The sequence below is a fragment of the Haemorhous mexicanus genome, chromosome 1, assembly GCF_027477595.1.
Source record: "Haemorhous mexicanus isolate bHaeMex1 chromosome 1, bHaeMex1.pri, whole genome shotgun sequence".
NCBI classification, from domain to species: Eukaryota; Metazoa; Chordata; class Aves; order Passeriformes; family Fringillidae; genus Haemorhous; species Haemorhous mexicanus.
This window is the reverse complement of record NC_082341.1, coordinates 85399521-85425676: the sequence shown is the minus strand read 5'-3', so window position 1 is coordinate 85425676 and position 26156 is coordinate 85399521. Positions and strand designations below refer to the sequence as shown.

The following is a 26156-nucleotide window of genomic DNA, read 5'->3' as shown; positions in this document are numbered from 1 at the left end:
GCATCTGTCTTTGCAATCAATGTTCTCAGCCTGGTGCTGGTTTAAAATGTAATCTGTTTTCATCAGCTAGTTTGAATGGAATTTATGTTTCTGTTCAAGATACAGCAGTGATTCTGCTCTTGCATTGCACAGACAGTTCCTACATTTGTACCTAATGTCACATCACTCTGCACTGCACAACTGGGGATCTGAAAGATTTAATTGGAATCCTTCTCAAGCATAGAACAACACAGCCTTAGTAACCAGTAACAAATCTGCAAATATTTTTAAATAGTACATAATAATTTGATAGGACATAATAAGCCAAGTTTGCAAAAGAGGCTATGTTTTCATCTAAAATATTCACTGGCTTGTATACATGTATAGCTCCAAATGGAGAAGAGCAAAAGGCAAAAGCAGGTTGCAACCTTCCCCCACCTCAGCATAAGTTAAAATTTTGCACATGTACATGTTAGGTACACATTTAATGCATACAGAGGAAGTAAATAGATGAATGCATCTCTTAAAAATCTGGGACTGGTGATTTTTGCACATGGAAAATAAAGAAAGCTGGAAGTGTAAAAGTTTCTGTGTAAGTCTGATATTTCAAGAACTGGTATCCTTCTGCCCCACTTCTGGATAAACAGCTTTCTACAATCTTATTAGGGGAAATGGTATACCCTAGTATCTTAGCTGTCTTCTCACATTCCCTAGGGGGTTGTATATCCTCTGTGACTGAGATTGGCACAGCAATGTCAGGGATTTGGATGCTTAGTTCCCATTATTGTTGCTGAGGATCTAATCCCTTTGTTGAGGGATGGTAATTCATTCTGCAGCTTTTGTGCATTTTGGCTCTGTGGTTTATTCTCTCTACCTTTCCAAAAGGGTAGTTCATTCTGCAGCTTTTGTGCATTTTGGCTCTGTGGTTTATTCTCTCTACCTTTCCAAAAGTCTTCAGTCTACTCTTGAAAGGGTCTCTCAGCATTGGTGCACTTTGTAATCCTTCACTGAAAGCCCTTAAGTGGCTGCAAAAAAGCTACTTCTTACAAACCTTTGCACACATGTATGTACCTAAAAGCCTGGAGAAGCCTGTACTGGAGAAAAACAAGCCTCAGAGGTAATAGAGAACGAATATAGATTATGCAGATGATACCACAGAGCTCAGGACAGAAAATTCTGAGCAATCTGCAAGGCTGTCTGAATTAGAATAACTATTAGCACTATCTGGCCCCTGGAGTTCAGTAGAACTTCCTGACTGACAAATTTGCATTTGATCTTCTCTTTCTCTGGCATGTTCCTTCCTTATATTGTCTACACCAGCATCAGAAAATAAACAGTAGCAAGACAAATGCTCATGTAGAGGTCCTCCATCTTCCATGTTTAGGTTTTCCCTATTCAGATTAAGCATTAAAGAATTTAAGCATGGGTGTAAGGCATACATTCTTAATTAGCCCCTAAACCAGGGAACATATCTTAGCTCCTGTTATTCACTACACACACAAAGCCAGTTAAAGGTTAAAATCTCATTCTGTGACATTTTACCTTCTTTGCAAGGCACACTCAGAACAGCTTGAGAAGGGCTGCTGCCCTGTAATGATTTCATAGTTAATAATACATTAACATATGTGTGTCCACATTTTTGTGTCTGTGTGCATACACAAAATGTTCATGTTAATATATGGAACAGCTACAGCATCTTTTTCAACCTTACTTAATGAGGCAATCTAATACAGACAACAAGTTTCAAGACTTTGAATTATGTCTCTTCTTGTTCTTAGTATGGTTTTAACTGTCAATGTTAGTAAGTCATAAATATAAGAATAATGTAATAAGGACTACCACAAACACCCACTTCTGTATTATTTTATTTTTGTTCTGTATTTAAAGTGTCTGCACATCTTCATGCATTTCCTTCCTCCTCCCTGTCAGACACTGGGGCTCTAACTTATCTAGGTAAAAAGGACGGGCATTCTCTAAATTGTAATAGGTTTTTATTCTGCTTTGAAAGAAATCTGAGGACCAACTGGAGTGGAGAAAAAAAGTCCTAGGTGCTTCTACTGAGTCAACTTCCATGTTTTGCAATGTGTCTGCAGTCACATAAAGACAGGGGAAAACAGAATTTTAAAACATGCTCTCATATTCCTAAACATTCTCTCTTTTTCCTTCTCACTGCTTTCTTCACAAACACATGCCAATTGGCCACAGAGAATATTAATAATTTCCAATATTCCATAGTGTTAGAATGAGCCCCCTAAAGATCAATGGTGGTAAATTTTCCTGAAGAGCTTCTCCAGCCTTTCTTTAACACAGACACACAGACAAGACCACAGAGACAAAGACACTCACACACACAGTTGTTTTACAGCTGACCCACACAGTACATGTGCAGACCTGCCATGACCATATCAAATGCCCTCAAGCACCTTAGGCCCGTTGGTGCCTGAAGGTCATGCTGGAGATTTGGCTTTCAAGCTTTCTGAAAATACTTTGCTGGCACTGTAACCTCTGCTTTAGATGCCCAGTTGTCATGGCTGACACAGAACTGACCACAGACATTTTTGTTCACTCACTCTCCATATTAAAAAAACATGTTTTTGACCTAGAGATAACTTATGAGATCTTCAAAGCAACTTGCTTTAGACTGCTTCTCAATTCTCTCAATAATCAAACAAAATCCAACACATCTAAGATTAATTATGGTGAAACCAATGGGTTCCATGCAACCTGAGATGCAATTGGATTTTTATTTTCCAGGTAGCAGTGGACACAAGAAAAAACAACACATAAAGCATTCCTTCCTATGCAAAAGTTAAACAAATCTGCCAGAATTTGAATGCTCTAAGGGGACTTTAAAACATAATTTTCTGTCTGCACCTTGGGATTACCCAGAAACAAAAATAGATTTAAAGTACATCAATAAAGCTTGACTTATAAAAACATTATTCATGTTCAAAGATGAGAAAACCATATTTCTACTGTTTCATATCCTATACAATTCTGTTGACTTCAGAATGCTTGACACTGGTGTACAGGATTTTGCTGCGCGTCCTGTAGCTTGTCACTGGTGTACAGGATTTTGCAGCACATCCTGTAGGAACACCGTGCAATAGAAACTCCATGCAGAAGTGGTTGCATGCTGCCTGGTCTGTCTGATATTGCTGATACTTTTGACAGGAATACTTATTGGACCAGGTTAGCAGTACACAAGGGATTCCATTTGATACCTTCAGAACAATGATCATATATTGTAGACAGCAGTTATAAAACATCCACCACATGCTATCACTTGATACTTCTTGAGAAATTAATACAATCATTGCTTGAGAATGAGCAAAGAGACAAAGAAAGGGGCCACCCTTTTAAAAATGGTAAGGATGAGATCACATCCTAGATCAAAAGTACATGAGGCAAATTGTCTGACCCCAAATTAAGGGCATAATCTCTCTTCTCTCCACTATAGTCTAGTTTGACCTGTGATCCCTGAAATCAGCAGGAATTCTTATAATTTATTTTATAAAGGGAAGGAATCAAATGTTAAGTGTGTCTCTTTTATGGGCATCAGAAACTAACATTGAGGGGAGATTCTCAGCATTCATCATAGTTCTATGTAGCAGTTTCATGGAAGACTAGAATGTTCCATCTTAGCTCAGTGAACACTAAGAACTATGGTCCTACTCCACAAGTAGGACCATACACTTATTACAATTTTGCTATCAGGGATAATATCTCATCAGGGAAATGTACCATATAGGTACATTTGCTCAGGCTCAGGCTAAGGGTGGCAAAACCTGCTCTGCAATCTCTGGATGTGATTATGCTCTCTAGTTTATTCCTGCACAACCTACTTCAAAAAGGTCAGGAGATTCTGTCCTGATTCTGGAAAGTATCCATTAGCACAGAATGATAATCCTGTTCTTGCTATACATTAAGAAAATTCCTCCACTGTGAACTACACCCACAGCAACATCTGTGTAAAGTCAAAAAGTCAAAGGAAGTAAGTGATGTGTTTTCTTCAGATCACAGTGATGCCTGTCATTTTTGCTCTTGAATTCTGGCACCAGAATGAAGTCCTTAAATGATTTTTACTAGGATGCATTTGTCTTTTTTTTTTTTTTTTTTTTTTTTTTTTTTTTTTTTTTTTGTGACATTTATAAGTAATTTAGAGTTGCATGAGACTGCTTTGAGTTCAGCTTTATCATGTTATGGAGACTCAGGATGTTGTTGCATCTTTCCATTTCCTGTCAACAGCAGCCCATAACTACAGGTGACTGCCTATTTTCCAAATGTAATCACAAGAGAAAAAGAGCAGAAGTGACTGGATGGAGGGCAGCAGAAAAGTAAGTTAGATCATTCATCAAAATGGTGAAACTCTTGAAAAGGTGAACTCTTTAAAAGCCATGCAGCTCCTTGAAAAATCTCCTTGAGCCTTTTCTGGATACTTTTCATTGACAGTGCTGAAAAAATGTGATGTGCTGTGGACAGAATCTTAAGGCAAATTAAAAGTTCTGTTAGAAGATAAATTTCTCAGGAAAACATGGATGTTTTCACCATATCCTAGTGTCGCCATATCCTAGATCACTACAGGAAACAAGAAAGAAGAATCTAAAGCACAAAATCATAAAGGAGAGAGAAGAAACAAATAGTTACTAACCTATTACGGAGAAAGGCTAAGTTAGTTCTTTGCCAGCACCTGAAACTTTTCATGCTAACAAAAGGAAAAGAATTTTTCAGTGATTTTGAATGTCCAGATCTTTTGAAATCAATAAGTTAGACATCTAAATACTTATATTGGCCCACAGGTTTAACCAGCCTTTTATGGAAGAGCAAGTGAGAATAAAGATTATTTATTCACCTAATGGGGCAGCCATGATAGTGATGGGGAGCTGTGATGATTTCACAGGGTCCCAAGCTACGTCAGTGTGGTGGCATGGTATTACTCTGCTTCTCACTGCCTTTTAAATGAACCCACCCATTTCCAACAACCATTTTTTCATATGCAAATGAAAATACCTATTTCTTAAGTCTGCCAAGATCAATTGAGAAACTCCATACAGTTTTCTTTTGGGAATTGATAACTTTTACATTCCTGGGTGTCTTTGAAAAAAATAAAGGCATTTGTTATTAAAAATAAATAAATAAAAAAGAAGTCATCTTCCCAAGACATAGCATAAAATGTTTCAGAAAAATTCTAAAACCTCAAAAGGACTTCAGATTATCATGACAATAATGTAGTGGGATCCAACCCTTACTGTTCTGTATTTTTTAAGTCAATAGAATATAATGTGTAACACTTAATTGTTCTTTAACTAAATAAATGCAATTATGATTTTCCCAGTAATTTTTCTGAACAAGTTGAAAAATATACCTCATACCTACCCATGCATTCCTGCAATTACTGATGGGGATGTTGATGGAAGATTAGAATTTGCTGGGTGAGTTGCTGACCAATGAACCTCACCAGTGTATCCAGGAATATTTGGAGTGCTAAAGGAAACAGTTAAAAGGGAGATGGGGTGGAGAAAGGATAAATTAAATTACTATAGGCTTGAAATATGACTTATAGATAAGTTTTAGAATGGATGGGATTTATCAAAGATGGATGGAGTAAAAGCTCTTAATAATAAAACGAGAAGTGCTTACAATATATAAACTGTCATAGCTTCTTTAAAGTCAGGGAAACAACTTTATGATGATCTAGCTGATGATCTGGGCCAAAATCTCTGGTTAGACATTGTAAAGGTGAGCTCTTTACAGAATTATTTTTTCTTCAATCTGTTTAGGTTTAATATCTATGTAATATTCATGATTAGAAGCAATATTAAATCACAAAGAAAAAATGAAATCACAGAGTTTGCATAGAGCACAAAAAGCAAGGAAATATTCTTTAAAAATATGATACAGATTTATCTCATATTTAGTTTCCAGCTTCAAATATGGAATTTACATAATAGATTTTAAGCCAACAGGTGTGATTTCTCATGGGCTAAAATATAAATTATTTCCCAAATTATTCTAAGGTTCTCTAAATTTCCCTTTAGAATTTATTAAGATGTAGTATTTACAACACTGCTTAGGCACCAACTTAAATTCTAGTGTGAGTGAACCACTGAACTGAGATGATCTGCACCACATCTTGGAAAATGAAAGCCTTTTGTTAATTTTGATGCTGTTTTAATGTGAAAATGAAAAGCAGAGTTCCTTAAATGTGTGGAGTAAAAAAAACCCTCTACTTATCTGAAGCAGCACAAAGAAAATTTTGATAACAGTTGTTGCAAGATGAAGCAGAGATGGACAAAATTAAAAAAAAAATAGGTAGCAATATGAATTCAGATAATCCATGAGTATTAGAAATAAAACAATATAAAACTTCAATATAGTACCTTTTTTTGCAACTCAAAGCTTTTCAGAGAGTATCTTTGATATTGTTCAGTATTGACATCTCAAAGTAGGATACTGTTGGATTATACAATTAAACATAGGACACACATGAAGTATGCATATACATCCAGACTGCCCATGCACATGGAGGTAAAGGCGTACCACAAGCTGTTTCATCTGCTGAATTAACTAAATATTTGGGATTATACACCTTGCCTCTGTTAGTCATTTGTGGGTCTTCACACCATATAACTGATAGCAGTGCTTCCTTTCAAATAATTCCTCAAGTATTCTTCATTTTCCCTGAACTCTGTGTAAAAATAAACAATTTCTTTTATTATTAAGTGCATAGAATTATTAGCAACATGCATGTATTGCTAGTATAAAGCTCCTTCTCCACAACTATGTTCAGCACAGGATGCAAAAATGGATACATGTGAGAGATACAGTTTATCAGATTTTGCATATCTCTGACTTTTGCAGTGGGAAACTTGGCTCTGAAATTCCTCACAAGAATTTCAGAGGTAGTGACAAAAAACTGTATCTACCTAGAGATATAACACAGAACTCTGAGTCAACTGTATTTGGCATGGTAGCATTGGTGGTATGTGTTGTAGTCCTTGCATCCATAGTTAGCAGAAGGACCACCTAATTCTCCATCTCAGTTTGGAGCAACCTTGCACTAACCCATACCTCCATACACTGCTACACTCTCTATGCCATCCTACAGTCTACAACTCTCCAGAGAGGATGGCTTTGTAGAATCTGTACAGAGGTTTCATAGCACTTGGGAAGCTGTTGCCTATATGGAATCACTAAGTAGTTGGCTGGGCAAGGAACAAATTTGCTCTGTCTTGACAGCAGCTGCACAGGGGCAACAAGTGGCTTGAAAACCTTTTACAGTAGTAAAACATGTTTTCAGAATTGGCCAAAATGAGTTGCATTCAAATTTGCTTTTTCATGTCAAAGTAGACAACTGTTAGGTCAAGTGCACATTAGGTGATTGTAGAAAATTCTGTCTGCATATCAGGATCCCACCAAGGGACACAATGGATATTGGGTTGTTGTGACTGTAAGCATGTGAATTCATCTAAAACTGATACTACTCTGAAGGAATCAGTCAAATTGTGAGCCCAGGTTTATTACCCTGGTAATGGGCTACATAGCAAGATATGTCTGCCATATGTCATGAAATTCCAGTGATTTCCTTGGAAATGTATGGGAGTCACAAAGAGAATGACAACAGGTAGTCCTATACCTGTTGTATAGGTAGGACAACAGGTTGTCCTATACCTGGTAGTGCTTCCAGCACTTTATAATCCTATTTGAAGTTAAATCACATAATAATTTTGCTGTTATATTATCATAGTTTTGCATATTATAATATTAACTATATATTTTAATATTATATAAAATACTTTTAATATTTTATATGACAATATTTCTATATTAATATATTAGGTGTATTATTATACAGTTGCATTACTATAATTATAATAGTATAATTATAACTATATAACTGTGAGGAATCTGATTGTTAAAATCTTCTCACCTTTGAAACTTGCAAAGTAGAAGAAAAGATAAAAGCATCATAAATGGGCAAACGTGACCCAAAAGTCAATCTAAAAAATGACCCAAGATGAAGACTTGTTCTAGACTCTCTGTTAGAAACAATTGACAGAAGTTGGTACATTCATAATATGTGGGATGACTGTGGATCTGTAAAAGAAGACAGCTGAACAGAAAGAAGCTAAAGGTACCAGGAAAGCAAGCAAGGTTACACTACAGCAAAGCAGCTGCTCTCCTGGGAACCTGCAGAGAAGATGCAAAACTGTGCTGCGGTTATGTAGGTGATAAAGCAGAAGAAACTGAGGTTAAAAAAGTACCCCTTTGCGTTTTTGTTTTTTGGATCATGCCATCTGGCTCTTGTGTGCTTTCTCTGGTGAGCTGCTAACCCATTGCTGCTGCTGAAGAAAACAACTAAGTGCCAGCCTACCACTGGGCAACACACAAAACTCCTCTGTGGTTATGCTGCCGTCATCAAGCTTTCTTTCTGTAACCATGACATCTTTCTTGTTCATACACTTCCTTGTTTTCATCCTAGCAGCTCTTAGTCCCAACAGTAACAAATATATTGTGCTGACAGTTGAATCTGTGCAGGCACTCTGATTTTTCAAGTGAATTGTAGTGATTCTAACTGTCTCTGCATCGGTGTGCTTCTGCTTTCTATGTCCATAGAATCATAGAATCACTAAGTTTGGAAAGGACCTCTAAGATCATCAAGTTCACTGTTAACCCAGGACTGCCAAGTCCACCCTAAACCATGTCCCCAGGTGCCACATCTACATGTCTTTCAAATATCTTCAGGGATGGTGACTCCTTCTCCTCCCTGAGCAGCCATATTTTCTTGTCTTATTGTTTGTTACCTGGGAGAAGATACTGACCCCACCACCCCTCCCCGGCCTTTGGGTAGCTGTAAAGGGGGATAAGGTTCCCCCTGAGCCTCTTTTTCCCCAGGTGAAACAACCCCAGCTCCCTTAGCTGGTACTCACAAGACTTGGTGCTCCAGACCCTTCACCAGCTCCATTGCCCTTCTCTGGACATGCTCCAGCACCTCCATGTCCTCTTTTAGTGAAGAGTTCAGAACTGGACAGTGGATTTGAGGTGGAGCTTTACCATCTTGGGATGTCTTTGTAGATTTCTATTTCCTGTCAATGGTCAGGAAGATCAATATAGATTTAATTTAGTAGGCCCTCCATACTGATATTTAGAGCTATTTGAGAACTCTTAATGTATCTGAGATAATTCCCTGTAACACAGGACTCACAGGGGATACATATTGTTCAGAAGCAGTAGCTGGAAGTGATGGTCTAGAGTGCCTCCAGGGTACTGGATGCTCAGGTTTGCCATGTAAATTCCACATCACCTGTTTGTATGGGAGTAAAATCTAGATTTCCCCCAAATAATCTGTAATTACTGAAAACCTTGGATCCAGCACTTCAGCTTGAGCAATGGAGGTATCCAAGCTCTTTGTGGAAAAATTCTATCTAGTATTCTTTCCAGTGAGATACCCAGTAGATTCTTACTTTAACACTTACAAGCAAAGAGTTGCTAACATCTTATTCTTTCTTATAAACACCCCTGCATAAATGCAATAGAACTAAATCACCATATGAAGTCATTGTGCCTCTTTTGGTTATTGCTACTATAAAATAAGCCTCTCAGATCTCACTCACAGTATATAAAGCTCGCAACTGGCTTCCACCTCAAATTCTCTTCCAAATGTAACATATTTGTGCCCTTCTAAATCCTTTTTGCCTCTGTGATATTATTTGCCAAACAGAACAACCTGTGGCAGAAATGTCTCAGGCATGATCCTGTGTCAGGAAATTAAGGCACTCCTTTGTGTTGTGAAAGAACATACCTAAGATTACTTGTGAAGACAAAACAAAGTGCTTTAATGCAGAGCAGAAAATAGGACCAACAGCATTCTGGGTTTCATCTCACATCCATCTCCCTCAGCCATCAAAGCACGATAGGGAATGGGTACTTAAAAATGGGTTTTGGGTTCCTGAAAAGATAAAAACATCAAATGGCAACTCCCTCAAATATTTTGAATCATGTTGAAGTGGAAAACTTTTTTTCTACAATTTCAAACAATTTTATTCTGCTTTCAAAATTTTCAGTCCCCCCTTTGTAGTATGGGACACTATTTTTCAGACACAATAAAGCATTTCAAGGCAGCAAGAAAATCTCATTTGACAAATGCCAAAATAGGATATTTCAACACACACTTGCCTCCACAACCACCTGAATGAGTCAAACTGGAGAACCACTACACAGGCATGTATGGTAGACCAGCTGTCAATTTCTGAAGAAAGAATACTTTGTGAGAAAGCTCTACAGCAGGCCTTGGAAATGACTGTGCAAGGTGCAAGACAGCAGAGGGTCCTGTCCCCAGCTAATTGTGGCCTGTGAGGTTTCTGATAACTTGAATTTCCAAGAGATGCATGCACATAGACAGTTGGAAAATGACTACACTGAAGAAATATGTGAAGCCACGACAGATGTACTGATGTGATAGTAGCATTTTGCTCAATGTGCTTGAGAAACCATAAGTAAAGGGTAGCTTCAGAGAGTATCTTTGTGCAAGAACTGCAGGACTTAAAACACTTAGGACTTTGTCTTCCTAGCAGCTGCAGGTTTCCCACATCAATCAAATGCTTTTGATCTGATCCTGTTGTCTTCCTCACACACACAGCACCTATGGCACTGGACAGGTCACTGCGGCCTTGTCGATCTGTACCTGTCAAAAACCAGTATTGTAACCTCTTTACCAGTGTTCTGGCTATGCACTAGCTGATGTTTCAAAAGCGCTGCTATGTAACTCACACTTGGTGAGAATGGGCATGCATTGTGTAAGCACTGCCCTCTACCGTGGAATCGGAGGGCTGAGGAATGAGTAGAAAGTTTTGAAAAGCTAATGACTGCCCCATTTTTCACTTAATTGAGGAGGCAGAGGCTTTTACTGTGGAACAAGAAATCATAATCACTGTCCTAACTGCTTTTGTCAGATGTCAAGAGGTAAATTCCAATAGGCACAGCAGTGAATCAGGAAGTTATTGTGTTATAACACCAAAGACATTCTAAAGAGAAAAGCACAAGTCAGATATAGGAAATAAACCTGGATTAAAATAAACTGTTGCTGTGTATGCTGGAATGCACTAAATGTGCTACACCGTTACTACATTAAGTTCTACCAGCTCACTGAAGTTGAGGGAGCTCTAACAATACCAGGAAGAAGAGTTTTTGTGCTTGTCAGAGCAGAGCCCAGACCCAGAATGCTACAGAGGAAATCCCCATCACCAAAGCGTGGGAGGCTTTTTTCCATTGACCCTTAAAACACCTGCAGAATCTAAAATACCACATAGAGCATAACCTTGTTTCAGTAGCCTATTGGGGAAGAAGTCAATAGAGGAAAAAAGCTGGTGGCTAGGGGTGAAGTAGAATTATACAAAATAAAATATGAATATAAATATTTTTAGGAAGAAAAGAACATTAGATCATTATGTTGGAAACCCATATGATCCAATAAAAACAGTTTCTCTACAGTTTTCAAAATTGTTGAGTTGAAAATGCACTTCTACATAAGAAAGACAGTATTTCAAAGTAGTTGTTAATAAAAAAAAAACAATGATTTTGGTCATGACTTATTTTCACTTTTTAATAACATGGCACCTCTCAAAAGTGCTAAGAGAATTCATCAGTCTGAGCCTCTTGGAAGTCACTGTAGCTCTGCTGCAGAATTTCCTCTAAAAACACAATGTTTTTCCAGTGTTTGGGCTGTCCTCCTCTTCCTTGGTGCGTATGTGGGTTGGAGCAGCAGTTAGACACAGGAGATCAGATTGTGGTGTTTGTGGCCAGATTTTTGCAGGAGCGTAGCGATCAACGTGCACCCAGAATGTGAGCTCTTTCAGAATTCTGGTTTTCATGTGTGGTTGCTGAGCTATTTTTGAAAGCCTGGCTAGCTGCACAAAACATACTCATTTAGCACTCAGTTGCTTTCCTAAATAATATATGGGTAGTTATGTGGCATATAAAGCCAAATGCTGCAATCATCTTCCACAAATAAAATGAATATTATAAGGGAATTATTAACAACCAAACGACTAAGAAACAAAGAAAAAGTAACCAAGGAAAACAGACACAATCAATTCAGAGTTTAAAGTCTTGTAAAATAAATCCTAGAGGTCTCAGTTCTGCGAAATATGTGAACAGATTTTCAATCCTATCCCTCTTCAGGAAATCTTGTTAGACAAATACCCTTAATTCACTGATTCCAATGGAATTTACACTTCATGGGCTTGAAAAAACAAGAATGTGAATGCAAAAGAGTTTACAGTTGGCAGGTTAGTAGAGAAGGTAAGGAAAAAAATTAAGAAAAAAAGTATGCACAAAAAAAATGGTGCATTTCAAAATACCACAAAAGCCACTTGAGCCACTGGGCAACTGTTATCCAGTATACCTAAAAACATCACACAAGCAATGTACATTGAAAATACAAAAAATTATCAATGCATTCAGCTTGGAAGTTCATTAATTGTTAGGATAAGAAGATAAGTTTCAAGCCTACACCACGTGTTCTGACAATGTAGCCTACTCAAGCACTGAGCTGTACATAGGGATTTTAAGTTTTTTGAAAAATTTTATGAGGTCTCTTGGTGAAAGAGGACTGCATCAGAGAGAGATTTTCAGAATGCTCTTCCACAACAGCTTCCTAATTTTTTGACTGTCCCTTTAAAAAAACCCCAAACTTATTTCTATGTTACCCTTGACAAAGAAATGGTAGAAGATTCAAGATTCCAGCTTTTAGGCATAGATCACAGCATATCTGGGGATGAAAAAGAGCAACAAGTTCATTCTAAAGCATATTCAGAGTGCATATACAAACCATGGATATTAGGAATGATGCTACATTCCTGGGCTGGAACAGGCCTCAAAAGACTATGCCATTCATGATTCTTCCCAAAGACAGGTTTTAATGAAAGCCTGGAAGAGAATGAGAAAAACTGCATTATGATCCAGGATTTTTGGTCACGTGTATAGATGAAGAGTCTGACCCAAAGAGCACATCCATAGCTCTCTTTGGGAATTTTCACTGATTATTCTAGACTGCCACCAGATTACCCTCACAGTTATTAATAAATTCATATACATAAATTTAGCACTTCTAGATGAATCACATTTATGACATGGCTTTTTACATGTGCTCCCACAGTTATTCCATATCTGAACCACCGAGAAAAGCTGGAGAACACGATTATGATTCTTAAATTTTCATTTTTATTTCAGCCTAATTTTCAAGATATTTGACCATCACTTTGTCCTAGTTAATATTATACAAAACCAAGTTTGAGCAAAGAAATATTTTAAAAGCCTAAATATAAGAGTTCAGTTTTTAAAATAGCACATTCTTGGGCTCAGGATATGTGAAGTTTCATTCCTAACTACAGACTCCCAATGGAAATTTAGTGAATGACCTTATCACGTTGCACCTGGATTTACATCAGTAAGACTTCCAATACGCATGGCAAGGACTTCACAATACAATCTGGAGTGCTGGTTATATGCACAACAGCTCTTCACAACAGTGATCTTGTATTAGGGGCTTTTAGACTCAACTACAGCTCAGGTCAAGACTTTTATCTTTTTTCTAATTCCTTAAGAAAAAAGAAGAAAAACAGAAGATGGTTTCCTGTTCTGCCAAAAGGAAGAGAGGGTGGGTGCAAGGCTAACACAAAAAACATGCCCAGGTTCACCACTCTTCCTGTTTGTCTCTGCAGATACATGACAGATGACTCTTAGTTACTTTCAGCTTTGCTAATAATTTGAATGGCAACCACTTTCTTGCATGGTTTGGGGAAGAACAGTGTCTCACTCTGGAGTAATGCCCTGGCACTGATGCTGCTGCCCAAGTGCTGCAAGCAGGAAGTGCTGCTGCTATTCTATGAGAGTGAAAGTGACTATTTACTAAGAGAGCTTTACCCTTTATACTTAAAAATCCTATTTAGGCTTCTCAATCCAAAGTATATATCTGACTTTTCAAGGATTTTGGTTAAATTTATTGGCCTTTGCACAACTTTCGAAAACTACTGGCAAACACACAAAGTGAGAAAAACAAATTATAGGCAAAGTTTTATGCCTTCTGACTTCCTTCTTTCTTCTGCTTAAAATCATAGCAATCTTGATGTCTGACAGTCATGGATGGATAACAAGTGTGAAAAACTTAATAAAATTTTCCAGACGCAATTGAGTTTATTACAACTGAGATTTTTTGAGCTTTGAGATGTCAGAAGCCTTTAAATCTCAGAGATCTTGGGCTCCCTGTTGCCAGAAACCAATGAAATCCATAGCCTCCCTCACTAAAAAACAGAAAAATGAGATGCAGAATTCCAGAGAAGGCAATACAGAATGACTTGCTCAGACTTACAAATCCTCCATGTGATGCAAATAGACCCAGATAGGATGTCTGCCTGCAGCAGGGTGCACACATCTGCTTCTCTTCTTCAAAGTTCCACCATAATGGCAGTAACCTAGCAGAACTAAGGGTTAATGACCCTTTAACTTCACCACAACCCAGACATCCCTGTTCAGCACTGTGCTGTTTCTGTTTGTGCTGTATTTTGAAAACACAGCCATTTCTCAATAACCATTTAAACTGTTCTTGTCATAATTCAAGCAGAAAAGTTAGATGCAGGCTCTGAGAAACCAGATGACTTGTGCAGAAGGTAAGATAAAATAATCAGAATCGTGGATTATGTAAAAAAAACTTGGAATTAATAGGCTTGTTTGCAGTAATATGGATCAAATGTTACCTTACAACCTTACAATGATCAGCACATCGCTTTACCTGTGAAGCTGCTGCTGTGTGAAAAAATGATGTGCTGTTCCCCACACAGGTAACAGCACTGCAAAAGGATATACATTCACCCTGAAACAGATGTAAGAAACATAAACGAACAGATCTAAGTTGTAGCTCAAAAATTCCAGCTACTCACAGGGCAGCTCCCAACAACCAGGAGTGTTTAGCACATGCTCTGATGTGAGTAACACCCAGCATCAAGTCTTTCTTTCAGAACAGGGAGGGCAATATTTCTACAGCTTCTGACCCTCTGCTTTACCCAGTGAAGTACCTTTTCTGTACTTTCCTCACAAATGTGAGCTGGAGAAAACCATTTCAAGGATGCACAGGAAAGGCTGATGCAAAGAGAAATTCTGTTTAAATAAAAAAACTAATCTAGTTTCTCTTTTGTTTTATCATTTTAATTCTTTTCATTAAGCTGTTACTTTTACCATTTTCCTTTCTCAAAAGTTTGCAAATAAGCACTTAATATCAGCTCAAGCTACTAAAGACACGTTTAGGAACGGCTTAAAATGAAAACCTTCAAAGTTAATGATCTAGCTAAAAATATAGTTTTCCAATAGCATTCAGGGAGCTTTTGCACACTCAAAGGCCATCTAGTGACTAAAGTTAACAATCACACACTTTTGACATGGCGATATTCAAATCATATTACTCATCAAACCTGCAACAGACCATTAATAATAAAGAACAGGAAACATTTGAAGTATGAAAGTATGGTATAGTGTGAAAATAAACATGTTTCCGTTCTTTCTCACCAAGATCATATTTTTAACAGTTTTTCCCTTTTCTCAAATAACAATCATGCAAGAGGCAGTGTCAAAATCATGCTAAGAAGTGAGACATAGTGTGCAATGTTTGTGTAGTGAGGTTTGGAAGTTTGAACATGGTTAAGTAGGAATAATTCTACATCAGCATTGCCTTCAAAATTTACTGCACCAACACAGCAGATAGAAAGTAAATCAAAGATATGTACATTATTTATAAAACAGCTGGTGGAGGCAGCTGAACCATACGCTGCATGCTCCAAAATTCTAGTTATTTATTAAAATGGTCCACAAGAAAAGAACACAGAGATGAACGGCCCTGTGTGCTTGGCATATCCCAAGATGAAGGCAATCATCTGCTGAACTTGCAGCACATGAAGACTGACAGCTCTAAAACATATGTTCAGAGAGGCTTGGGGAAAAATGGAAATAAGGTAGAAAAGTGTCATCTCTTGTCTTTTTGGCTATTCTTATCATCAGACTGGGATACTCTTACAAAGTGGACATAACAGATTCTGAGTTCTAGTTTACAGGTAAAAAGTTGGAGATACCCACATGCAAAGGAGACTCAGCATACACTCTGGCACCAGAAAATGCCTTAAGATTAAATAACATAGTCCAAATACAATTCTTGTTTCAGAAAATGAGAGAGGGACTGCTTGGGCTTAATCAAAAATGGCAAAAGTTGAAACAACCCAGGGATACTGTACTTACATATACAAAGGGATATGACAGGATTGAGAGCTTTGGCTTACACTTTTAAATACAAAATAGATCAATCACTTTTTTTTTCACCAGACAGAACATTCTGATAGAATATTTATGAGGTCCCAAAAGACAGGGGGTGACAAGTCAAAGTTTACCTATTGGAATAATACAGTGCTCATTTGAATTTGGTAAAAGACTGTGGCAAATATTTAGTTTGGCATATATGCTAAATGAGCCAGCTCAGCAGAATTTCTTTTAACCTCTGCTGATATTAGGACTTCAGTAAATTTCACAGGACAGTATAAGCAAGTTTTCTTTAAAATTTAACTACTTGCCTTAAAGCAACACTTATTTAATTGAGTTCTTGAGAACACAGGACAATTTAACATCAGGTCTGAATTTCTCTCTTTGTCTGTCCCTGCAAGCAACTCTCACTGTCCACAACTATATCCCCTTGAAAGAGTATCATTCAAGAAACCACAACAGCATTATCTATCTATCTATCTATCTATCTATCTATCTATCTATCTATCTATCTATCTATCTATGCTTTTCTTCCACCCTCCTGAGGTACCTGTCTCTCCCACTGAATGCCTGACTCTGCCCAGCAACTCACCTATCCATTGAGTTTGCCTGAGCAAACCTTCTGGCTCAAAGTCTGGAAGACATATTCCTATTTTTCTATCATACTTTGATCAACTTTTCTTTCTTTGTCTCAACTTAGCTCTTATTTGACCCCTTTTAACATTTCTGTGACTTTTTACTGGACATATCTAAAGTATTTCACTCTGAGATAGAATTGAATAGATGAAATACAGAATAAATAAAAGACAGCAGTGCAGAAGTGATTGTTTTGGACAGACAGCAAAAATCCCCCTGAGCTAGTGCGTGGGTATGGTGTTTTCATAGATGTCATGCCTTAATGCAAACATCAGATGTATGAAATCATGACAATCATTCCCTTTGCATGTTTCTTCTGTTCTGCTTTTTATATTTAACTCCCACAGGAGAAGCATGCAGAAAATATTTTTGATACAGTTATTAACTGACTATCTTAACTTCTCTAGTTATAGTCTGCTGAGATAATTAACTGTCCACAGACTTTGTAAAAGGACTGTTCAGGCAACTCCAAGATTCAAAAAACCTGAAATTTACAAACCACCAGATCTCTGTGGAAAGGTAAAAGATCTTGTTTGAAATCTGTCCCAGAAGTCTCCAACAACCTAAAATCATAATTGCTTCTTGTATGCAACATTAGCAAATTAATCTGACTTAATAGTTTCTTCAGGCAGCAATCAGACCAATTGTAAGAATGAATTTTAGTTCTATTAAAAATAAAACTTGTAACAGTTAATAATCACACATAAATTAACTTGAAGTGAGATTTATTAAGGTAGATTATTCCTATCAACCAATTTTTTATCAACATCCTTGTACTTGGTTTTGACATTCTGCACGCATGTCTTCTGTATCAATTTACAGAGAGGGCCAGGGAAAAAATATGAAACGTGAAATAGTTTGAGCAGTTACTGGCATGTGGTGGTGACCTTTAATGAGCACTTGAGACTATTTTTACTTGAAATATTTTTGTGGGTTTATGTGGATTACCTACACAAATTTTAGTCTCCCTTTCATTAGCAAATCTAAAAACAGTAACTAAGAAATTGTTCACTGACTTGGCTTATTTTGGGTTTGGGATTGTATCGTCTTTTTGTGAAATACTGGGAAATAGGATCATCCAACATCTCCCCTGTTGATTTTGGAGGCTGTATTTTGGAAGAAAACATTATCCCAAGGATCTCCTTTGTAAGCTCTAGATCAACAATTACAAAATAAAAAAAGTAGGGAAAAAGTTCCTATATAATCATTAATGAATGACACTGGTGGATAGATATAAGGACTATGAGATGTAGATGTAGAAAGTAACAAAAGTATCGATTTCTTTTTTAATGGGAAATGAAAAGCCGAGGATTATGTTCTTCTTGCTGGGGAGCCAGTAGTTACTGCACAGGATTTTTCACAGGATTATCTTCTTTAAAATGGTCTCACTCACTAAGTGAAAGAGGTAGCTTCGTCTTCAATAAGCTTAGAGTGGTGAAGGGATTTATTTTGTCCGAACTTGAATAATCAGTAAAGGGAGAGGAGACATTAGTAGGGACTGGACACCAAGCACATCATGCCCCTGATAGGTGCTGAAGACAGATGTACAACCTTCTCTTTTGGAAACAACTGTTTCTCTTCACCGTCTACAGGAGAAGTGGAGATGAAAGGCACAGACTGGATACAAGCTTCTAGATAAGAAAAAGTTCATGAGATAAATCCGATGCTAAACGCCATTAAACAGCAGAAATTCTGATTGCTAGAAAATTTTTTTTGTAGTCTTGTATATTCTGCTACCTAAAAGTGCTTAGTAGCACCTTAGAAGATAAAAAAAATGAAGTAAATACAAAAGCAAAAACTGTTTTAAAAAGAAACAGCTAGTATTTGACTTGTAGACACTGTGCACTGTTTTTGACCCCTTATATTTTAAAATTAGGAATATTAACTTTAAGCAACAGTTAATACCAAATAAAAGATTTTCAAATGACTTTTCCAGATTCTTTCACTAGATTCTTTGGTTAATTATTCTATTTCTCTTCATATACAAACGATAATGATAATACCATTACTTCTTGTCTCTCTCTTAGTCTTTTGATAGAAAAGGCTACAAATGACTCCCTGAAAACCACTGGTAACTAAGCATAAACCTCACCAGTTTATATTGGAGAGGACGTGCATGGCAAAATAAGCAACAAAAAAAGCTTAAGTTGTTTAATTAACAATGAATTATTCTGCTATTGGGCAAGGAAAAACAAATGCAAAGTGAAATACTTTAACTGTAAGCATGATAAATAATCTAACCCTTAGTGAAACAACAGTTGTTTTATTCAATGGCACTCAGCCTTAAAGAGATTATTTCAAGTTTTTTTACATTATTTCCAGATGACCTATTAGCTTATTAGGCAGTATGCTATTACACATTTCATTGTTTTATGGGTATTTAATAGCACAGATATTTTTGAGTATGCTGTAGGCCATTTTTCACAGAATCACAAAATAAACTGACTTGGAAGGGACCCCCAAGGATCATCAAGTCCAATTCCTGGCCCTGTACAAGACCACATCCAAGAGTCACACCCTGCGCCTGAGAGCATTGTCCAATTACTTCTTGAAGTCTCTCAGGCTGGTGCTGTGACCACTTCCTCGGGGAGCCTGTTCCAGTGCCCAACCACCCTCTGGTTGAAGAACCTTTGTCTAATATCCAACCTAATATCCCCTTACTCAGCTTTAGGCCATTGCCTCAGGTCCTGGACCTCAGCTGCTCCTCATATGGTTTCCCCTCCAGACCTTTCACCATCTTTGCTCCCCTCATTTGGACACTCTCTAATAGTTTCATGTCTTTTTTATATTGTGGCTCCCAAAACTGCACTCAAGGGGAGGTCACCTCTGTGCAGAGCAGAGTAGGACAATCCCCTCCCTTGTCTGGCTGGTGATGCTGTGCCTGATGCTCTCCAGGACACTCCTGGCCCTCCTGGCTGCCAGGGCACTGCTGACTCATGGTCCTGTTTGCCATCAAACAGGATCTTCAGTTTCCTTTCCATGGCACTGCTTTCTAACATCTCATTCCCCAGTCTGTTCATGCAACCAGAGTGCAGATTCCATCCCTTCACCTTGTTGAACTTAATTTGGCTGGTTGTTGTCCAGACATCGAATATGTCAAGGTCTGAATGCCCATAAATTGTTCATTTGTTGTTTTTAAGTTGCACATATCTTTTCACTTTACTTTACATTTTTTGCTTTTGATTAAACTTTCTTCTTTCTATTTCTACAGGCACTCAAAACTTTTAACTTACTAAGTACCTAAATACTGCCTCAGGTAATTTTCTATCAATATTTGAAATGGAAAAGAGGATGGAATCCTACCTTGAGATAGCTCTCAGTCAATCTGATGATTGCTTCTCTAGAGTAATGATTACTGTGGAGAAAATGCTTACTGCTTCAGCAGAGGAACCACTGGGAAAGGAACTCTTCCTATACAAAGGCACAGATAAATTAATATAAGGTGACCACAACTATTTCAGTAAGTAATGCATTAAATTCTCCAACTGAGCATCTCAAAAATACAGTAGAAGAAAGATAAGATCTTCTAATGCATATATAATTGGTTAGAAGATCACAGACAGAATGAAGGGATGAAAAAATCAGTTTTCTAGGTAGGGAGAGACCACTGGTAGAGAGACCTCCAGATAACCCATCTGGGCCTAGGACATTTTTGCGTAACATATTCACAAATTATCTGTAAGTAGGGAGTTGGAAGGTAAGTGATGTGCTCAAAAAGCAAATGTATATATTCATGAAGACAAATCTGTGAATCCATGGCTATTAAAACACATAATCTCCTGGTCATGAATCCCCTGATCAACAAATCATCACATGATTGGAAAATATTTGGAGGAAGGATGATGACTTTACTCACTACGTACAGTCTTGGATGAAACGCTGGACTACATGGGCTTTTGGAGAAATTCAAAATTCTAGTAGCAGCATGAGTAAACTATTTATTTCTTTAAAAAATTATTACTACCAAGTCTATAAGTTAACTCTATAGTATTTCCTACTTCTCATTTCCCAGCTTTGGAGAAAACTGTGTCCTCAGATGTGTTAGCTTTCAGCAGAGGCAAGAAATCATCTCTGCTCTTTATCAAACTTCTCAGATAACCTGGTTCATTCTGCAATCCCCATAACCTATCCTCTATGTTAAGGCCTACAAATAGAATAATATTTACAAACTGGGCAGGGAGACTTAATCACCAGGTCCTCAGTACAAATACACCTGTATGGTCAAATTCTGAGGTCATTCTCCTTCTAACCACTGCAAAGAAAACTTGAGACCACAGGGAAAAGGGTAGAAAATTCTGTTGTCATATGAGTGAGAGAAGGGGACTCCACAGGCAAACACTATTAAGTCCTGTCCTTCTAGCACCGAGCACCTCCCCTGTATGGAATACATTGGAGAATAGCTCCTCAGCTGTCATCCTTTCTCTGATTCTTCAGTCTTAGAACAACCTCCTTCACCAGCTTCTCATAGTTGCTTTGCTATTACAGAACTTCACAGAGTTTGCTTTGCTCAGCAGATGCAGAAGTCTGCTAAAGAAGTTCAAAGTTGTGGACTGCCAAAGCCACAGTGCTACATCTTCTCACAACAGAGAACTGTCTGCTGCAGATGTTTTATATACCACAGCTCATCTGCCTCAAAGGCTGCTTCTCTCTCTTTTTATGCTCATCCCAGACACAGTGGAGAAAGTGACTGTAGAATTTGCTTACAAAATGCCTGACTGATCTCTCTTTCAGCACAACTTCCCCAAATGACTTAGCTGTGGAATGTCTTGGGACTGGTATCTAGAAAGGTTAGTAACTTAGATCACATGCCTGGGGGCTGGTAGTAGGGATCTGAATCATACAGCTAAAATCTGGAATTATTTTATGCAGTCTCATTAAAAATAGTACCTAAAAACTCATCAACTTTTTCTATTAATATTTACACATTTGAAGGTAATACCTCAGCATCACAAAAAAACTTGTAAATGCATATTAGGTTTGGAAGAACACTTATACCACTTCCTTAAGAAATTTATGCTGAAATTTATCTGTTTCAAGGTTTGTCCCTGAGTTCAGTTTGACTTTTCCTGACAACTTCAGCAGGATCAGCATTTTAGTCTAATAGTGAACTTTCTGAACAAAATAACATCAGAAAGCCACCAGGCAGTTTCTATCTGCTTCCTGGAACTGCTGTCCCTTTCAGAGCACTTTCTTGACTGTAACCCAGATTACTGACTTGATGTCATTCAGTTTCAGGTTTTGTCTGTGTTCATTTCAGGTGTGTGTTCATTTCAGGTGTGTCTCTATGTGCCAGACTATGTCTCTCTCTGCCTGCTTTTCTTTGCATTGGAAAAATTATTGGGAAGATAAAATTGCTTATCTCAAATCTTCTTTCCCCTTCACTTTTCCAGAGGCTTGCAGAAAAAAACAGCTGAACATTTCTGACTGATGTCTGTACTCTAATTTTCATATGTAAATGAAGAAAACAGTAAACGCGTAATAAGAGTGAAAATTACATGGTATGGGCAAGAAAAAAAAAAGAGGAAAATAATGTAGTATATTTTTTTATCCGTTGTGGTTTCTTGGGTTCCCTACAGTTCTTTTATATGGCTGCATTAAGCAAGAAATCATTTAAAATGCAAAGTTTGAACAGAAACTGGGAACCAAAACCACTGCCAGAATCTATGGTACTTAGAGACTTTTTGATGACAATAAAGTGCATAAAGTGTTGTTAACTGTGCAGTAACTGCACTGTTTAACTGTGCAGTGACTGCATTATTTCATAGCAAAATGGAACTAGGAATTTATTTACATTTTGCTACCATGTTCTAAGAAATGCCTCCCCTCATCTATGAGCATGCAGCGTGAGATACCATAAACTTTTGTTCTAGCTATAATGAGCATTTCTCTATGAAAGTCCCTGAAATTAGCTTCAAACATATTGCTTTTTGTTAATTATGTCCATCCTTATAAGTCCTGGGCTGGTATTTCTGCTTTCAACAATTTTTATCAAAAAATTCTGAAACCATCAAGCGAATTTTACTCTATGTTATAAGGAATGAATTTCCATTTTGGTGCTACAATCACTATAAAATAATCAGATTCAAATTTATGTGTAAGACACCGATATAAAGTAAGAGGGTAATGTTGTACTTTGGCCAATATGTGATAGCAGTCTTAAAAAGCTACAGTTCTTTGATCAACCAGACACTGAAACAGTCTCTAAATGTGCTGCACAGCAACTTGTCAGGAAATACTAAAATACACTGAAGTATCCAGGGGATTTCCTAACTTTGGAGTGATTTGAGTTTCTTAGTTTGCATTAAAGTTGGTGTTCATTAGAACTACAGTAAATAATTTCCCATTTTACTTAAATAGATTTTTTGAAAAACAATAATTACCTTAAAAGTTGTTTTGTTTTGTTTTTTTTTGTTTTTTAGCATTAGAATTCTCATTAAAATTTGCTGACTGGTATCTCTTTGCTACAGCAGGGATAATGAGTCATACAAACTGCAGAATCATCATACTGCAGTTGTTCTGCTCAGTTCAAATATCCAGGACAAATGTAAGATTGTTCCTTTAGGATTGTTCCTTAAACATAAGATTGCTCCTCTAGGACACTGGGGAATGGAGTTCTGAAACTAATTTTATTTATTTGTTAAGCACCACCAGTTCCTACAGTGATTAAAAAAATGGTTTACCTGTGAGTCATACCCTGGACTTCCCCTTTCTGTCCTGGCTGGTTTCCCCCAGGAGGTATCCATGTTCAAGCTGGGCACTGTCACCTATGGTGGGGACTCTGGTGAGGTTCTCTATTGCTATAGTCTGCCAGAGATTCAATAGCTCTTCCAACATTGGGCTGCTGTTCAGCACCTGCTGCTGGACTCACAAAACCTGAGCAGGGATCTATTAAAGGCACAACATCCTGGTGTGGAAATAAAGGGTGATTTGCCCCTACTGGAGGAGTGAATAGATAGCATTTAAGGAAATAAGTACTGTTCTCTCTTCAAAGATGGCAAAACTGTGATTGCTCCCAAGATCCCTCATAGCAGACACACACATCTCCTTCAACAGACTTGGATACCCTTGGTGACCATCTTGTGAACTGGTTCAACTGGCAAAGCAGTTGAGGACTTCCCAAAGGCACTTTCCTGCCTTTCAGGTCAATCAGAAAACAGTTATTCTCTTCTACTTTTCTTGTGTGCAGTAAACTTAAAAGATGCAACTTGCTCCTCTTTCTTCAAGATTCTGAAGTCCCAGCCAATAAATCACAGTAAAAGCAGAGGTCATTCTCCAGAAAAAAAACCGTGTACAGAAAAGCATGGCAGTGTTCAGTACTGAATTCTTTACTGAATTCTCTGAAAGAGGATGAAAGGGGTTTATCAAGTATGGTAGAGAAAGGACAGGGCCTTTGCATGCTCAACTTTTTTCTGTTGCTTGGTAACGATGGAAAACACCTCTTAATGTAATTTCTCCTGGTGTGAAACTTAGTTCATGCCTACCACTGCAATGTAGTCCTTCAAGGGGACACACATAACAAATTGCAGTGACAGATGAGAATGTTTCATATGCAGTGTGGGCACTGTAAGGCTAAGCCAACACACTGAAAACACACAACTCTGTCTGATACATCCTGTGTCCAATTTTTAGCATAACTCTACCTGAGTTATGCTAAAAATTAGCATACTGAGTAATTAGTTACCTGAGTAAAAAAAAAACTTCCAAAATTTGACTTCTACTAGTAACAATCTTTAAAATGCCATACTGGTGTCTATATTTACTGACTCTCAGTAATTTCCATATCAAATATTATCAGTTTCACACTAGAAATTACATTCAGTGGTGCAGACTGACTTTTTCCTCCCTACCTTCTTATGTCCTCCGGGAAAGTTTTAGAAAAAGATGACAGGAGAGGTAAATACATGGGACCTAGGTAAGGCACAGGATGGAAGACATCACAAGGATGGCTCTTGTTTTTTTTTGCATTCATCTTGTAGAATGAAATGCAATTTAAGCTGTCTTGGATTTTATTGACAGGAATTCTATCCTGTTTATCCTCATAAGTGAATTGGCCAAAGAAGGCTGAATTATTTCTACTGTCAACATTGTGAAGTGATCCATGCCTAAAGAAGCACATGGATGACTTGGTTTTGTGTCCAGGCTAGTCCTCTCTGCTACGGCTGCCTTTTACTTTGCTTCAGTATTCCTGTGGATCATCCTTGGTTCTTTGACATAAAGAACTGCTTTCATTCTCTGGAAAAGTAACAATATTCCAAATCTTCCACTAATTTTTTTTTTTTTTTTTTTTTTTTTGTCAGACATTATTTGCTCCCCAGAGAATTCCTCGTGTCTTTCCGCTCTTTTCCTTGCCTCCATCTTTCAGAAAATCCCTTCTCTACTGCAGCACAGATTCTAAATACTCAGATGCCACAGGAACATGCAAACGCCCTCGGATTCCTGACACTTTAATTGTCGTTTTGTAGTAGTGCAATGAAGACGGAGCAGCAGAGCTATGGATGCCCACGACAACGTCTAGTTTAGCACTTTAGTTCTTTAGCTCTGCAGCCAAGACTTCCCTGGTTTCTATCTTTTTAAGGAAGAGCTGCAGGGAGCGCGGTTCCCCGTGTCTCCGGCCGGGCGCAGCCCGCGCTGCCGCACGCCTGGCTGCTCCCGAGGAGCTGCCCCAGCAGCGGGCACGGCTTGGGACAAGTTCAGTAAACCCAGCTGCGGGACGATTTCGGATGGCAGAGCGGCGGAGGCAGCAGCAGCAGACGCTTTCCTGGGGTTTGAGGATGTGAAAGCCTCTGCTCTGCTCCCCCTCCCTGCTTTCGCCAGAGGCGAAGGCAGAGCTGGGCGCTGCGGCCGGGAAAGCCCCAAGGCTTTCCGCCCCGGGAGCTCCAGGGCAGGGCAGGACGGTGTGCCTGCCCTGAGGTGCCTGGCGGGGCGCGGGGCCACCTTCCTGCCCACCCTCTCCTCCTCCACCTCCTCCTCCTCTTCCTCCTGCCCACCCTCCTGCCGGCAGCCCGTGCAACCTGTACCAGCACCTGACAGCCCTTTCAGCGAAGGCATTTTCCCTGCCATCCCATCTGAACCTCCCCTGATGCAGCTTGAGGCCATTGCCTCTGCTCCTGTCGCTGGTTATTTGGGAGCACCCCTTGGCAGGCTGGCAGTTGAGTTGGTGTTGCAGTCTGGGACTCGCTGTTCCATAATACAGGAGCTTTTCCCTGCGGGTTTTGTTTTACACCTCCCAGCGCTTTACCCAT

At 38.3% G+C, this 26156-nt stretch overlaps 1 protein-coding gene across 1 annotated transcript; it reads right to left on the bottom strand.

Annotated features, from left to right (window-relative positions):
* Positions 1-2041: 2041 nt before the first annotated feature.
* Positions 2042-26156, bottom strand: SPMIP7 (sperm microtubule inner protein 7). Its single transcript, XM_059842100.1, is given in 13 exon segments — positions 2042-2066; positions 5356-5463; positions 15628-15732; positions 16264-16302; positions 17410-17477; positions 17931-18042; positions 18044-18067; positions 18652-18671; positions 23608-23695; positions 23697-23895; positions 23898-23987; positions 23990-24048; positions 26014-26156. Coding segments are annotated over 13 exon segments (1080 nt in total).